Raw genomic sequence first — 17,822 nt, forward strand, 5'->3', positions numbered from 1 at the left:
CAATGACAGAGTGAATCACCATCAGACCAGAATAGCAGATTGGTGTTTGGTTTCTGTGGGTCCTTCCATTCTGATTACATTATTGTGTACATGTGCTTGAGAACAGGTACTGAGCTCAACTGCCTCTGGCTCTTCCCCCCACTCTCTACTTTCAGGGTTCATTCATCCTATTGAGCAGGATTTATGTAAACACATTCTACATGTGACTTCTAATGTCCAACATTTAGAGACCTGATGAAGGGGGTTACTCAGAATTCTTGAAACACGTTGACTTTCTAACAAATGGTGTGAACAAAAAAATTATATCTGGAACCCAATGCTTACCCAGCACCCTCCTTCCTATATTTGTGATATATATTCATCTGAACATATTTGCTTGACCAACATGTCAATAACAGAGTGTATTGCCATCAGACCAGAATAGAAGATTAATTTTTGGTTTCTGTAGGTTCTTCCATTTAAACTATGCGGATTACATTATTAGGTATACATGGGCTTGTGAGGAGGTACTAGGCCCATCTGCCTCTGGCTGTGTCCCCCACTCTCTGCTTTTAGGGTTCATTGCTCCTACTGGACAGGGTTTCTCGTCACTTGTGCCAGAATGTAAGGAAGGCATTTAAACACGTTCTATCTGTGGCCTTCTGATATCCAACATTTGGAGAACTGATGAAGGGGGTTACTCAGAAATCTCAAAACTTGTTGACTTTTTAACAAATGTTGTGAACAATAAATTATATCTGGAACCCAATGCTCACCCGGCACCCTCCTTCCTATATTTGTGATGTATCTTCATCTGAACAGATTCCCTTTAACAACACATTAATGACAGAGTGAATCACCATCAGACCAGAATAGCAGATTGGTGTTTGGTTTCTGTGGGTCCTTCCATTCTGATTACATTATTGTGTACATGTGCTTGTGAACAGGTACTGGGCTCAACTGCCTCGGGCTCTTCCCCCCCCCCCCCCTCTACTTTTAGGGTTCATTGATCCTATTGGGCAGGATTTCTGTAAACACGTTCTACATGTGGCTTCTAATGTTCAACATTTGGAGACCTGATGAAGGGGTTACTCAGAAATCTTGAAACATGTTGAGGGGATACTCAGAAATCTTGAAACATGTTGACTTTTAAACAAATGTTGTAAACAATAAATTCTATCTAGAACCCAATGCTTACCCAGTACTTTCCTTCCTATATTTGTGATATATCTTCATCTGAACAGATTTGCTTGACCAACATGTCAATATCCGAGTGTATTGCCATCAGACCAGAATAGAAGATTGTTTGGTTTCTTTTGGTTTCTTCCATTTACACGATACTGATTACATTATTAGGTGTACATGGGCTTTTGTGAGGAGCTACTGGGCCCATCTGCCTCTGGCTGTGTCCCCAACCCTCTGCTTTTAGGGTTCATTGATCCTACTGGACAGGATTTCTGGTCAGTTGTGGCAGAATGTAAGGAAGGCATTTAAACACGTCCTACCTGTGACCTTCTGATATCCAACATTTGGAGAACTGATGAAGGGGGTTACTCAGAAATCTCAAAACGTGTTGACCAGAATAGCAGATTGGTGTTTGGTTTCTGTGGGTCCTTCCATTCTGATTACATTATTGTGTACATGTGCTTGTGAACAGGTACTGGGCTCAACTGCCTCTGGCTCTTCCCCCCACTCTCTACTTTTAGGGTTCATTGATCCTATTGGGCAGGATTTCTGTAAACACGTTCTACATGTGGCTTCTAATGTCCAACATTTAGAGACCAGATGAAGGGGGTCACTCAGAATTCTTGAAACACGTTGACTTTCTAACAAATGGTGTAAACAAAAAAATTATATCTGGAACCCAATGCTTACCCTGCACCCTCCTTCCAATATTTGTGATATATCTTCATCTGAACAGATTTGCTTGACCAACCCTTGTAATAACAGAGTGTATTGTCATCAGACCAGAACAGAAGATTAATGTTTGTTTTCTGTTGGTTCTTCCATTTACACTATGCTGATTACATTATTAGGTATACATGAGCTTGTGAGGAGGTACTAGGCCCATCTGCCTCAGGCTGTGCTGGTCCTACCCTATGTTATCATGGTTCATTACACTCTTTCGGACAGGACTCCTGAAGTCTAAACCTGTGCCAATCTGCGAGGAACACATTAAAAAATGCATCCTACACATAGGCTTCCTTCTGCACTTGGCAAAACTGTCACACTGATATACATTATGGCAACTGATAGTCCTCCATAAATCCTGAGAATGGAAATGAAGCCATTCAAGCCATGTTGAATACAGACAAGTCACACGCAGAGCTTAGGTGGTCCTCACAAACCCTCCTACACCTACCTTTATTGTATTTAGAAACAATAAAGGAAATATGCATTCAGACAGCAGCAGTCTGAGCATATAAAAAAAGTACTGGTGGTGCCAAATCCTTAATTGACTTGAATATGGAAGGATCCCTGCCTCCCAATCCTTCCATACCTTTATTGTATGTATGCTTATTATCACGGCTCTGCGTTCTGACACTCCTATTTATTTGCCTCCTGCAGGTTACGTGTTCTGTATGTTACATCGCCTACCGGAACAGCATGACTGCACATTCGACCACATGGGCCGCGGACGCGAGGAGGCCATTATGAAGATGGTGAAACTAGACCGCAAAGTGGGCAGGTCCTGCCAGCGCATCGGGGAAGGGTGTTCCTGAGTGCCACAACCTCCAACCAAATGCTGTTTCTCTTAGTTCACTAATGTTAGCCTTATTTAGGACAAAGTCAAGCAGGCTCTCACTACTGAGCAAGTGACAGACTACAGCCAGTCAGGTTCCTTCTTATTTTTTTTTTTAAACAAAAACTGTGCAGGTACTATGAAAGAATTTGAAAGAATGGTAGTGGATAAATGTTGGCCAGGCAGTTGCCGTCGGCCATTATGAAACCACCAGAAGCTTATTTAATGTTATAGGTAACGCTGTGTTCATGTTTCCGTTACACTTTCAAAAAAAAAAAAAGTCATAAAAGTCATATTCCAGACTGTTCTATCACTGGTCCATCTCCTTCACTCTTTTTGTTTGACACAGATTTCGATCATGGATTATTAAACACTACATTTCTTGTTTTTTAACGTCCATCGTCGTGTGATAGCGAAGATCCTGTTGGTCGCTTCTGTCTTTATAGCATTGCGCGTTTTGAGTGTTACTATTAACAGCATCAGGGATTTGATTGGGCAGGGATGACCTCCCAGTCAGGTTATCAGGTTATTTAAGTACCACCAAATTGAAAAAAAGCATTAGCATTCGCTGTCTTCTTGTCAACCTCTCGTCGAACATGAATTGGTGCCATAACGCGCACCCACCATCCATGAGGCGAGTTTAGCAGTACAAGAACCCCCAACCTCCCTGGTAGCCTTAACCTGATTGGCTTTTGTTTGCAATTTGCCAAGTGATGGTCTTTGTGGACAAATAAGGCTAACTTGCAGCACAATAGCCACGCTGAAGCCTACAGACTCACTTTCTGTAGATATACCTATATCGAGAGGGGTAGGGGGAGGGGGGGAAAACCTATTTGTAGCAAACGAAAATGCAGTAACACTGTTGAGGAACAACCACATCCAACCCCTCCTTACCGTTACCGAGTTTTCACAATCCTCGCCTCCAACGTTAAGCTTGTGAAACAAAAAAAGGGCTAGTCGGCCATGACTCTATGCAGCTTGGGGGAGGGAGGTCTGTAAGGGGCTCGGGAGAGAAAAAAAAATTGTATGTAGTAATCGAGCGTTGACTGGTTAATCCATGCAATTCCTGATAGAGAGAATCTTTTTTTAGGTGGGTGAAGGTGACCATCATTAGAATGAAGAGGAGCCTTTACTTACTGATAACTTTTTATAAAAGAACCTCAGAGGAGGTCCTTACGAGTATCTCTCTCCTTTATTACGGACTTCTGTCTTAAAGGTTCAGTCGAGCTCTCTATTATCTAAGACTGTATCACATCAAAGTTGTTGTTGTGGGTGAAAGTGACCATCATTAGAATGAAGAGGAGCCTTTACTTACTGATAAGTTCTTATAAAAGAACCTCAGAGGAGGTCCTTACGAGTATCTCTCTCCTTTATTACGGACTTCTGTCTTAAAGGTTCAGTCGAGCTCTCTATTATCTAAGACTGTATCACATCAAAGTTGTTGTTGTGTGTGAAGGTTACCATCATTAGAATGAAGAGGAGCCTTTACTTACTGATAAGTTCTTATAAAAGAACCTCAGAGGAGGTCCTTACGAGTATCTCTCTCCTTTATTACGGACTTCTGTCTTAAAGGTTCAGTCGAGCTCACTATTATCTAAGACTGTTTCACATCAAAGTTGTTGTTGTTGTGGGTGAAGGTGACCATCGTTAGAATGAAGAGGAGCCTTTACTGATAACCTTTTATAAAAGAACCTCAGAGGAGGTCCTTACGAGTATCTCTCTCCTTTATTACAGACTTCTGTCTTAAAGGTTCAGTCGAGCTCTCTATTATCTAAGACTGTTTCACATCAAAGTTGAAGAGGAGCCTTTACTGATAACCTTTTATAAAAGAACCTCAGAGGAGGTCCTTACGAGTATCTCTCTCCTTTATTACGGACTTCTGTCTTAAAGGCTCAGTCGAGCTCACTATTATCTAAGACTGTTTCACATCAAAGTTGTTGTTTTTTTTTTTTTCGTGATCCCGTTCCTCATTATTGACAGCACTTTCGCAAAAACAAATTCAGTTTTTGTTTTTGATGTGTGTTTAAAACCACCCTAGTAAATCGCTAATGACTGTTTTTTAACTTGTCGAATTCATACACCTGTTTTTTTGTTTTTTTTTTGGTTTTTCACGTCTGTCTGCACTTACGCACTCAAGGGAATTGCAGTCGTGGTCTGTTTTTTTAATTTATTGTCAGTCGTTTCAAGGAAGAGAATAAGGTGGTTTTTAGGAAAGTTTTTTTTAAGAAGAGCTGATGGCTTGTCCCGAAGAATTCTGACCTGTGACCAACTATTTGTATCCAAATATATAGCATGATAAAAAGGGTTGTGTGATGATCCCACTGCTGCCTCCACCTTTTTTTTTTTTTTTTTGTTATATCACAATTAAAGAGTTTTCAGTTTCATGTTTTCTTTCAGGAACGACCTTCTCTCAACAGTTATTGAAGATCCACGGATCTTCTGCGGTGTTCCGTCTTGAATAAAAATAAAAAAATAAGGCCACAAAACCACTGTTTTTCACAGATACCATCCGATACAATAGGCTACAGTAGATAAATCCAGTAGACACCCTCATTAGGTTATGTATCTAGCACTCAGAAGACCCCCCCACTTCCTTTTAGCATTGAAGATAAGAGGCCTTGTCCTCATTTCTGCGATTTCTGGGCACAAGGTTAAAATGAAAAGGTGGCTGAAGAGCAAACACTACCGCGAACATTGTGGATTACGGACAGTTTGCCACATGCTGATATTTTACTGGGTTGTTCCTTTGCAGTATCTGTTCTGTGAAGTTTGTTAAATGTAAGGAAAAAAAAAAAGTTTAATTTCTTGTATCTTTAAAAAGAAAAAAAAAAAAATCTTATTTAACCATTTTTTGTGTTCTAGATATACTTAACACTTATAGCCTAGAACTGTTTTAGTTTAACATTGTAAAAAAAAAAAAATATTAAAAAAAAACTTCTTGTAACTTTATTCTTTCTCCCCTTCCTTCTGAAAGAAAAAAAAAAAACATTAAACAAATAAGATTCAATTTTGACAGTTTTGGACATTTTTTTTTTCATTTTTAAAATGCTTTTTTTATTTGGGATTCAGATAAAGAAAACTGTAATGGCCACTAAAAAAACTTGTAAAAGGAAAAAATATATATCAGCGCAAGCAAGTGAAATTATTTTTACAAAGCAGCTGACACCAAGGTAAAATACAGAAACCTCAAAAAAGTCCAAGAAGAATAAAAAGTGCAGCGCTAAAAATGATCAATAAATATCTTCTAAGGAATAGATAAATATAAAATATAAAATCGCTGTAACACATCTACAAACAAAGGGGTAAAAAAGCCCAAGACAAATCCAAGGGAAAAAAAGTGCACAGTGCTTGATGATATCCAGAAATAAGGGGCTCACACTCGATAAGCTGAAGAAGTCCCGCCCACGGACGTAACGCGTGCGGAAGGGCAGGAGATCGTGACGTCACCCGCAGTCCCTGTCGGCGGAGCGAGGCTCTGCTTGCTGTGTTGCTTCTGAACCGCTGTTTTATCTTCCATATCAAGTAAGAGGCTGTCTTATCGTAAATAAATGTGTTAGTTTATGCAAATTACGCTATGATTCGCCTCTTGCTTTTTTGGGAACATCTTTACCTGAAGTTGGGAGAAGGGGATACTTATAAGGTCCGATGATCCAGTGTGGAGACTTGACTGTGCTGAGTGTTGATTAGGGCTGTTTACTCTCAGCCTTCAGGTGAGAGGCTAGAACCACTGGTGGAGGATATTGGCACTGAGTGTGAGCACCTTATATCTGGATATCATCAAGCACTGTGCACTTTTTTTCCCTTGGATTTGTCTTGGACTTTTTTACCCCTTTGTAGATGTGTTACAGTGATTTTATATTTATCTATTTCTTATAAGATATTTATTGATCATTTTTAGTGCTGCACTTTTTATTCTTGTTGCACTAAAAAAACTTGCAACCTTCTCCGCTGCATGAAAAAAAGTGTGATAGGAGATACACTATATTACCAAAAGTATTGGGACGCCTGCCTTTACACACACATGAACTTTAATGTTCCCTTCTAGATTGTAAGCTCTAACGAGCAGGGCCCTCTAGTTCCTCCTGTTTTGAACTGTATTGTAACTGTATTGTCTTCCCTCATATTGTAAAGCGCTGCGCAAACTGTTGGCGCTATATAAATCCTGTATAATAATAATGGCATCCCAGTCTTGGTTCATAGGGTTCAATATTGAGTTGGCCCACCCTTTGCAGTTATAACAGCTTCAACTCTTCTGGGAAGGCTGTCCACAAGGTTTAGGAGTGTGTCTATGGGAATGTTTGACCATTCTTCCAGAAGCGAATTTGTGAGGTCAGGCACTGATCTTGGACAAGAAGGCCTGGCTTGCAGTCTTCGCTCTAATTCATCCTAAAGGTGTTCTGTTGGGTTGAGGTCAGGAGTCTGTGCAGGCCAGTCAAGTTCCTCCACCCCAAACTCGTTCATCCATGTCTGTAGGAACCTTGCTTTGTGCACTGGTCCAAATAATGGGGCTGAAGGGGGATTATGGTGTGGGGTTGTTTTCAGAGGTTGGGCTTGGTCCCTTAGTTCCAGTGAAGGGAACTCTTAATCTGTCAGCATACCAAGACATTTTGGACAATTTCATGCTCCCAACTTTGTGGGAGGAGTTTGGGGATGGCCCCTTCCTGTTTCAACATGACTGCAGACCAGTGCACAAAGCAAGGTTCATATAGTGCAGTGCTTTACAATCTAAAGGGAGACAGTACAGTTCTTAGCTGTGACAACAGACCGGGGATCTTCTCCCCGTGTCTGCTGCCGCAATTCAAAAAAGTCCATAAAGGTCCATAAAGACATGGATGAGCGAGTTTGGGGTGGAGGAACTTGACTGGCCTGCACAGAGTCCTGACCTCAACCTAATAGAACACCTTTGGAATAAATTAGAGTGGAGACTGCGAGCCAGGCCTTCTTGTTCACATCAGTGCCTGACCTCACAAATGCACTTCTAGAAGAATGGCCAAACATTCCCATAGACACACTCCTAAACCTTGTGGACAGCCTTCCCAGAAGAGTTGAAGCTGTTATAGCTGCAAAGGGTGGGCCAACTCAATATTGAACCCTACGGACTAAGACTGGGATGTCATTAACATTCATGTGTGTGAAAAGGCAGGCGTCCCAATACTTTTGGTAATATAGTATACATCAATTTTCTTCTTTGATGTAATCTTCGCCCACTTATATGTGAAAGGCAAAACCCTCTGTGAATTCAACCACACCAGTCTTTTTAAATATCAAACAAAGCCAGCCCGCTTAAGTGATCTTCACAAGAACCATATACCGTATATTACTGTGCAAAAGTTTTAGGCAGGTGTAAAAAATAAAAATGCTGTAAATGAAGAATACTTTCAGAAATAGAAGTGTTAATAGTTTATTTTTATCAATTAACAAAATGAAAAGTAAATGAACAGAAGAGAAGTCCAAATCCAACCAATATTTCATGTGACCCCCCTTTGCCTTCAAAACAGCATCAATTTTTCTAGGTAGAACCTCTTGGAGAACTAAGCACAGATCTTCTGTGGATGTCGGCTGTCTCAAATCCTTCTGTTTCTTCACGTCATCCGAGATCGACTCCATGATGATGAGATCAGGGCTCTGTGGGGGCTAAACTATCACTTCCAGGACTTCTTGGTCTTCTTTACACTAAAGATAGTTCGTAACCCCTTCACACCGATGGAACACAAATATGTGACCTCGGGTTTAAGGGGTTGTACCGGGGTGATGCTTGCAGCTAGAGGCATCACCCTGGTACCGTTGTTTAGAGCCGACGGTCGGCTTTCTTGTAATGACATCCAATGCGGCTGAGCATCCGCTTGATTGTCATTTCAAGGAGCAGGAGGGGATGTCCCCCCCCCCCCCCCACCCTCCCTCCACCTTTCGTGGCTCGCTCGGGTCTCATGTCCCACGGGGAGTGACCAGCCGGCACGTCTGCATTCGGCTCTGATTGGGTCTCCGATGTAAAAAACCAGAAGCGATATCATGACATCACTTCCAGTTACTGGCGCCTGAAAGGCACCAGATAAAAAAAAAAAATCACAGCATTCAAAACACCCAAACTTGGTGTTTTGAATGCTTTTAAGTGTAGAGGATGGGTTTGGGGTCTTTTAGACACCAGATCCCTCCATAAAAAGTACTTGTCACTGCCTATTACTGCCACAAGGGTCGTTTACATTCCTTACCTCCCAGTGAAGGCCTTTGTACAAGGTGCCACACACATCTCTTCACCTGTATGCTCCCCTCATTTTCCATGGGACTTTCATCTGATTCTCTTGGCACTTCATAGGTCGACCTGCAAATCTATTACGGAAATTACTACGTGGTGGAACTAAGTGGCCTTTCTGGTTGCTATCACCTCTGCATGTTGGGGCTCTGCCTTAGCGGCCTTCCACGTGTTACACCAGTACAAGTTTGTCTCAAGGTATAAAGCCTCCTTCCCCCCGAGGGTGGTCTTGAACCCCCACGTTATAATTGTCCTTCCTTCCTTATGTCCTGCTTTGAAATATCCCAGGGCAATTTACTGTCTTGACGTTGTACGCAAGTCTACCTCTCAGCTTCTGCCTCTTTTAGGCAATCAGGTTCCCACTTTGTACATTCAGAGGGTTCCCACAGGGGCCCTCCTGCTTCTTGCTCCACTATTGCTAGGTGGATCAAAAAAGTTATCATTCAAGCTTATGGCTCAATCAATAGGGTTCTCCCAAGGCGCACTGTATCAGATCTGTTGGTGCTTCATGGGCTTTTAAGCATCAGACATTGGTTTTTTTAGATTTGCAAGGCGACCACTTGGTCTTCTGCTCACACTTTTCTTTTTACCAGGTGGTTGTTCAAGCCGCTCTGTGAGTTCTGTTGAGCCCTCTATGAGCTGTTTGTTACGTCGGCCCATTGACATTTGTTTGCTTTGTTGGCCACCCCTTGGTTGGACTGCTTTTGTACAACAAAGAAAACAGGATTTTAGATTTACCAGTAAAAATATGTTTCTTCGAGTACACTACAGGACATCAGTCCTGTATCTGAGGCTAGCTGGGAGTGGGAGGGGGTTATATAGGGGATATCCCTGCAGCCTTCCCTTTTTTGCCAGTGTCCAATCACCTGACGGAAGCTACATATAATCATTGTAATGACTAAAGGTATTGTGTCCCATACTGTACTCCAAGAAATGTTTTTTTACTGGCAAGTACAAAACTATTTTTTTTTTGTTCAATGCAGGTGAGAAATGTATTTTCAATTTATAAATCCATCTGCTAACTAGGTTTAGCAAATCAGCATAGAATCTGTAGCCCCATAAAGTAAGAAATTGAAATGACTGCTTTTCATGGGTATCAAAATTATGTTTATAAATCATTTTCTTTATAGGGCAAATGGTTTTCTCTACATAAAAAGCACTTCAATTTATTCATTCCACCCCCCACTCCTCACGCCAAAAAAAAAAAATCGGTGCCTTATGATACAGCCTCAACTCCCTGCCATCTAGATCAGTGTTCTCCAAACTGATGGCTGGTTCCAACCCTTTGATTAACTTTATCTGCCCCTTGGGGCACTATTTTTGTAATTGTGAGGCATTATTCCTCTTACTGACACCAACAAAGAGACACCATTCTTTCCACTGACACCAACAATGGGAACCTATACCTTTCACTGATGTCAACGATGGGACCTACTTCTTCCCAATTATATAAATGATGGAATGCTATTCCTTCCACTGACACCAACAATGGGGCACTATTCCTCCCACTGACACCAGCAATGGGGCACTATTCCTCCCACTGACACCAACAATGGGGTACAATTCCTCTTCCTACTGACCACAGGCGCTATGTAACTTTTTAATGCCTATTGACCACCAAGTCTGAGGCATTGTTTACTTCCACTGATGCCAGAACATTTTCTAATTTCACTAGTCACAGTCAGGTCCCACACTGACGAGCCCTCCTTGGAATGAAGGTGAACCCTCAATTCCCACAAATAAATAAAATATATATCTGGACACACGTATGTCAAGCAGGATATCTCTGCGCTTGTTGGAGGTTTCAGCTGGTTAACTGCTAAAAACAAACAAACTGCTGCTACTTCACCAAATATCGTATAAATTGGAAAAACATGAATAAAAAATAATAGTAGCGCAAAAAGTCACTATATTGTGACTCACAAATTGCATAAAATACAACCATAAATACGGGGTGTTTAAAAACACTTCAATATAGGGTAAAAAGTCCTTTAAAGTCCATAGACCGTCCAGGATAGAGTGATGTTGCTAATGGATCACCTTTTTCAACCACCACCAAGTGTCACACCGAGGGGTCAGTAGAAGTGGCAACTCACCAGATATAGTGGCTCAGGTCTTCTCACACAAGAGCACATAGAGCAGGAATCAAAGGTATTGATGATGGGTGTCAGCAAACAGCCTTGATAAATCCTTGCTGTATATACTAGATCCGACCTCCCTTCCACAAACTCCACTCAGTATAATGGCCACATGCAAGGTAAAATGACTTATCCCTTGCTTTACATGCTTACTCCCAGCTGCATGACCAGCCCGCCAACCTGCTTCCAACCTCCACAAGTTGCATTGTAATTGGGGATGCCAAGGGTCAGCACCCAACCCAAAGAGTCACAGAAATAAGGAGAGTGTCAGCTGCCAGGGGTCCCCTTATATAAATTCATAAAGTGAGATGCATGGGGGAGGCAAGGCACTGTCAGCAGCCAGGTCCAAAGGAGGAAGTTCCAAACACTAGGAGCAGAGTCAGACAAGCAATGTGGTTGGTTGATAGCAACCAATCACTGTTAGCTGTAGTAAGCCGGGAGGTGTGACAGCAGGCAGCCCAGGACTCTCTCTTGTGTGAGAACACCTGAGCCACTATATCTGGTGAGTTGCCACTTCTACTGACCCCTCGGTGTGACACTTGGTGGTGGTTGATAAAGGTGATCCATTAGCATCATCACTCTATCCTGGACGGTCTATGGACTTTAAAGGACTTTTTACCCTCAATTCCCACAGTTGGGGACATCTGTTGACTTTTACGACCGCTTAGATGTTTTGCATTCTTGATGCTTGGGAACAAGCATCTGCATTCCGTGATTTGACTGATCTTCGCCGGGTGCTCTCCAGACTTTTGGACCAAGTGGGTATAGCTCCAGTCTTTCTTGCATAAAGGTATGGAGTGTTTTACTCCAACCTGTTCACTGACCAAAAACCAAAAGAGGGGATTCAACCCATCTTGAATTTCAGGGTCCCTAATAATCACAATCCGCTTCAAAACTTCTGGATGGAATCAACCAGATCTGTCATTGCATCTCTACCCCAGGGGGACTTCATTGCCTAAGCAGACATAAAAGATGCCCACTTATTATTCACACTCCCCACCACTTCCTGCATTTTGCTGTAAAATCTCTGCACTACCAGTTTGTGGCTCTTCCATTTGGCTTGTCTTCTGCACCTCAGGTGTTTGCCAAAATGCTGATTCCAGTGTTGGTCCTATTGTGTTTTCCAGATATTCCCACTGTGGGATACTTGGATGGCCTCCTGTTGTAAAGACAGTCAGCAAAGACCATGGAGGGCAACATGTTTGTTGGTCCAAACATTGCAGAGGTTCAGGTGTTTTCTGTTGGCTCTGACATTGCAGAGGTACAGATGTATCCCAAATCTTCAGACATAGATGCTGGTTCTGACCTATCACTTTGAGTATCTGGTTCTGGTCCTGTACACTTCCCAGGCCAAAATGTCTCGTCCCCCAGGAAAAACTTCAAACTCTAAGGTCTCTGGGCTGTCGTTTTCAATCCAGAGGGGTCTTGGAGCTGAGGATAGCCTACTTTGAGGCAGTTTCCTTTGCGCAATTCCACCCCAAAGATTTGTAATAAAAGATCTTGTAGTCATGGGACAAGTTAGGTCTGCCTCTGCATCTGAAGCCAATCTGGTTAACGCCAAGGGCCAGGCTGTCTGTCTTGGTGGCTCCAGGTCCAGGCCTTGAAGTCAGGGAAGTCATGAGTTCTGGAGGGTCCTGAAGACATAACTCAACTTGATGAGCTGCAGGGGAGTGCTGACCACCTTGTCAGTGCAGAGGATTAGTTCATCGGAGAATCTCATCTCCCTGGTCAACACCTCAGAACTTTGTGTTATCTGCCTGTCCCTTCAGCATTGGACTAACTTATTGGAAGGGTTCAGTTTAAATCCAGTCAGACACCCCTCTTCCTGCCTTGCACTGGCTTACATCAGTTATCAGTGACGAACACGTAGTCTCCCTGTGCAGTAGAGTGGATCCTGTCTTGGGTAGACCATTGTGCTCAAATCTTGTCCGCAATTTACATTTCTGGCTCAAACAATTGGCAGACCGATTTCCGGAGCTGACAGCGCTTGGACCCAGGAGAGTAGTGTCTGCACCCAGAGGTTTTCCAGGACTTTTGTCACTGGTTAAAGCCTTCAGGTTCAACCACAAATTGAAGAGGTTTGTATACTGGTCCAGGGATCTGCTGGTGGATGCTAAAGTGGCTTCATGGGATCAGTACACCTGGAGCTATGCCTTTTATTCCCTGAAACTTTTTCTTCCTCCTTTTGCTTTGTAGAATTAAGATGGAGGGTTATCCTAAATGCTTTAGGATGCCCAAATGGATGTAGTATGCCAACCTGGTAACGTTGCTCACAGAAGTATCATGGGCTCTGCCAGACCATCCTTTTTTGCTGTTCCAAGGACATATGTCTGTATTTCTGAGTCTGTGATTCAAACTGTGTGGCTAGGAAGTCTTTTTCCCATGAGGCCTATTATCGGATGTGGAAGGAGTACGTTTCTTGGTGTAAGTCTTAAGAGCTTTTACTGGACTCAGGCGTTTTCACGTTTTCTTTATTGGATGCATCCTCTCTTTTTGAAAGTTTAGTCTTGACCATCATTTGGTTCTTGGCACCATCAAGTTCCAGAACTTCCATTTTGTTTTAAAGATTGTTGGCTTTCCACTTCAGACCTTTGTGCAGGGCGTCTCCCATGTGTTTCCTCTGGTTTATTCCCTTTTGACTGGGTTGAATTTAAATATATAGTTCTTTTGGTGTTTCAGAAGCCCCCAATTGAGCCTGTCAGAGATATTCCTCCTGCTACCCTGACCCACAAGGTTGTATTTCTTGTCACTATCACCTTGACTAGGTGAGTGTCTGAGCTGGTGGTTTTATCTTGCAAGGAATCTTCTTTTACACAAAGCAATGTGTTGTTGAGGCCCAGGCTTTCCTTTCTTTCCAAGGTAGTTTCTGTCTTCACTGTAACTAGGACATTGTTCTTCTATCCCTCCGTCAAGATCCAGTTCACCGAAAGGAAACTATTTTCCATTGTTTATATGTGGTTCAGGCTGGGCATATTTATCATTCAACCAATGCTTCTTTTAGTAAGACTGATTTCTTCTTTGTAATTCTGGACAGGCCCAGGAAGGGAGTCCTGGTATCTAATTCCACCGTCTCTAGGTGGCTCAGACAGACCATCCTGTAGCTTTATGGTCAGGTTCCCCCTGTTTCCAGTTAAGGCTTACTCCATCAGACCAGTGGGCATTTATTAGGCTTTTTGGCATCAGGTTTTCAAAATTGAGAGGGCTACCACCTGGTTTTCTGTCCACGTGTTTTCTAAGTTCCACCAGATGGACAATATTGCCTCATCTGATGCCAGCTTTGGACATAGGGTCCTTCTGGTGGCTCTTTCAGCTACAAGCAGTCCCCTGTTCTTGTTTTTCACACTAGACCTGTTAGCAGTTTATTACTTTGTACTTCACCCCTCAGTTTGACTGCTTTTGGATATCCTGAAGTTTTAAGACTTCCTGTGTCCCTCAATGGACGAGAAAGCAAATAGTATTTTTTGTACTCCTAGTAAAATTTTTGCTGGGTATCCATTGTACAATACCATTAGAAAAGCAGGGGACAAGATATGCGATTCCTATGCAGGCCAACAGTCCAAGCTCTGCTACAGCAAGTCTCTCGTGGCCGCGCATAGCTCTGCCATCCTTTGATGCCTTGGTACACTGTCTCTTCTGGTTGTTGCCCTATCATACCATTTCCTCATCCTCTGCAGAGGTGTCTTGGAACTTAGTGACAAGCTTACATTGATGGAGCTCGAAAAGGACTTTCACTCTTCCATAAAATGTTAAATCTGACCTTTAGCATCCCCTTTAGTCTTGCACAGTTGTACATAACCCTCTATTGAACTAAAATTACTTGCTTTGATTTCACTGCACACTGTGAGCTTCTCACAATGTGCAATAGAAGCTGCAACAAGGTAGAGCCGACCTCATTTCCAGGGTGGAGGATGTCCAGCAGAATTCAGCCCTTTCCGCCCCTGCCAGACTCTCCTTGATCTGCAATTACAGAAAAGAAAAATATTGGGCTAGCCATAAGATGAGCTGCTACACAAAACAACTGACCAAAAAATTGTTGAACAAAGAAACTAAGTACAAAAGTGCAGCGCTAGTGAACAATCAGTGTAAAGTCAATATGAAAAAAAAACACGTAAAAGTGAATAATCCAAATGGTTACAAACTGGAATATGCATAAAATCAACAGTCCCAAGTGATATAGGTGACATACAGTGCCTTGCGAAAGTATTCGGCTCCCTTGAACTTTGGGACCTTTTGCCACATTTCAGGCTTCAAACATAAAGATATAAAACTAATTTTTTGTGAAGAATCAACTTGGGACACAATCATGAAGTGGAAGGAAATTTCTCTATCGCTCATTGACAGACGTAGTCCTCGGTGATACAGCACCTTCGGGTTATGTTGTCTCCACAGGAGCAGGACTAGACAGGAAATTAAAATGCTCTGGCCACACCCTAGGGGCAGTCCCAGAGGGTATATCCTCTCTCTCTCTGCCTCAGCAAATCAGTTATTTTCTGTCTAGTTAGGAGTAAGGACCTAGATACCTTGCTGGGATCTTCGGTCCTGGCAAGATTTTTTCTTAAAAAGATTTTTTAGACAGCTTTTTTTCTCCAGTGTTCCTGTGAGATCTTCAAGCAAGAAAGCTGAACTGGGCGACGGGCTGGATGTTGAGATCCGGTGGTCACCCCAGTTCAGCCTACGAGCGCGTGCAGGCCATAGCTCCGCGCTGGGTCGGCCGCGACAAAGTCCCATTAAGGGACTGACCCCGCGAGTTAAACGTCTCGCTGAAACGCCAAAGACCATGAGTCACGGCGTCCGTATTGGTCGACAGCCCTCCCGCCCCGGTGGAGAGGGGTACTGTCAGGAGTTGGTGCCCGCCTGGTTCCGGTATGGTGAGTAGTATGTTCCCCCTTTTCCCCCTGACGGGTCTTGTGGTGAACGCGGGCCCCTCTCTGTATGGTAAGATAGAGTCCCCCTCTATCCTATAACATGGCACAGATCCCCCTACTTTGAGTGTGATTTTATGTGCAAAAAGCCAGGAGGCTTGGTTTGGGAGCTAACAATCTAATTGTATACATGTTTAAAAGATTGTAATCAGTGGCAGTCTGGGAATCTTACTGTGATAAGAATAAGGTACCTACCAGTCAGAAGCCACGGACATGTAGACTGCCTTCCTAGTCAAATCTCCAGCTATAGCAGGCCTTCCGAACGGCCATGAGGTCCGCCAGGGCCGGTACCGCCAACCACGCCAAAAATCCCCATGCAGAGATAGTGTTGTGTGCCCTGCAGCACACCGCTATTCGGTACAGGCCGCCGCCATTTTTTTTGCTGGATTGCACGAGCCGCCATTTTGGCGTAGCCTCGTGTCTCCAGCATGGGGGCGGCCATGTTTGAGGTGATCCAAACACCTCGTGGAGCTAGGGGAGGCGCCGGAAGGCGTGCAGAGGGGCGGAGCCGCCTCCTTTCTTCCTGGGCAGCCAGCCAAAAGACTTCCTGTTTGTCAAGACAGCGCTGTAACCTGTTGCAGTTAGACTCTGAGCATCAAGTGGTGAGTCTGGGGGTCTATCTCTCTCTCTCGATCGATAGGGATCCCTTGCAGGTAACACTAAGGGGCTTTTGTGGCGCTGGGGGTCTGTGAAAAAAAAAAAAAGTTTTTTATTTTTGAATTATATTATCCGGGAAGTTATTGGAATAATCATGGACCCTGCCACACAAATTCCCCCACCTGTTTCCCTCGAGGGGGCCACGGGACCCGCCGGTGCACAGAGTGTAGAGGCATTTACAGCAATTTTGGAGTCTATGGTGGCTCGGGTGGAGGCGGCCTGTCAGGGGCGAGGGTCAAGGAAGCGACCCCCGCCTACCCCTATATTATCTGACACCTCTGACTCAGATTCAGAGATGGTCACTGCAGTTGCAGGTCCCTCTGCAAGGGCTGTTACCTCAGGTAAAGCTCCCTCAGACAGTGAGGAGGACGTTTCTTCTCCCGCTATAATTCAGGAAGAAGCATTGGTGGACGCACTAGTTGTGGCAGTGCAGGAAACCTTAAAACTTGAGGTTTTACCGGCAGAAGCAACTGATACAGAGATTCCTTTTGGTACTAACAAGCCCATCAAAACGGTGAAGGTTTTTCCTGTACCCAAGTGTTTTGGTAATAAGATTAAAGGAGAATGGGAGCATTCTAAACGTACCTTTACTATTTCCAAGCGTATTGCTAGACGCTATCCGTTTGAGGAATCCATCATTAAGAAATGGACGGTACCACCAGTGGTGGATCCACCTATTTCCAGGCTGAATAAAGCCACGGTTATCCCAGTGGAGGACACTTCGTCCTTTAAGGATCCGGTGGATCGGAAGATGGAAGCAGAGTCCCGCACCATCTTCTCTCTGATAGGGTCAGCATTTAGACCAGTAATTGTTATTGGTCTAGTTTCCCAGACACTTACGGAATGGGCGAGATTGGTACGCCAAGACCTTAGGGGAAAAGATATTCCCCAGGAAACATCTGATTTGATGGAACAGATTATACAAGGGCTACAGTTTATCTGTGACGCAGCCTTGGACACTACTCCCCTATTAGGGCATGCATCTATGTCAGCGGTAATCCTCAGACGTGTGCTGTGGTTAAAATGCTGGTCAGCTGACCTAGGTTCCAAAAAGACCTTGACGAATCTCCCCTTTCAGGGGAATCGTCTATTTGGGGCCACCCTAGATGAAATCATTAAGGATGCCACTGGGG

At 43.5% G+C, this 17,822-nt stretch overlaps 1 protein-coding gene and 1 long non-coding RNA gene across 2 annotated transcripts in view; one reads left to right on the forward strand and one right to left on the reverse strand.

Annotated features, from left to right (window-relative positions):
• The window catches only part of ZFAND3 (zinc finger AN1-type containing 3), a 367,558-nt gene extending 364,534 nt beyond the window's left edge, over window positions 1–3,024 (forward strand). The window contains exon 6 of the mRNA XM_082249318.1: window positions 2,548–3,024. Coding sequence (XP_082105444.1) covers window positions 2,548–2,702 — 155 coding nt within the window. The 3' untranslated portion in view covers window positions 2,703–3,024. The remainder of the gene's footprint in view (window positions 1–2,547) is intronic.
• LOC309549206 overlaps window positions 1–17,822 on the reverse strand; it is a 386,600-nt gene that overhangs the window by 289,561 nt on the left and 79,217 nt on the right. The gene's annotated exons all lie outside the window — the stretch shown is intronic.

The sequence above is a fragment of the Pelophylax lessonae genome (genome assembly GCF_965119305.1).
Source record: "Pelophylax lessonae genome assembly, chromosome: 3".
In the NCBI taxonomy this organism is placed as follows: domain Eukaryota; kingdom Metazoa; phylum Chordata; class Amphibia; order Anura; family Ranidae; genus Pelophylax; species Pelophylax lessonae.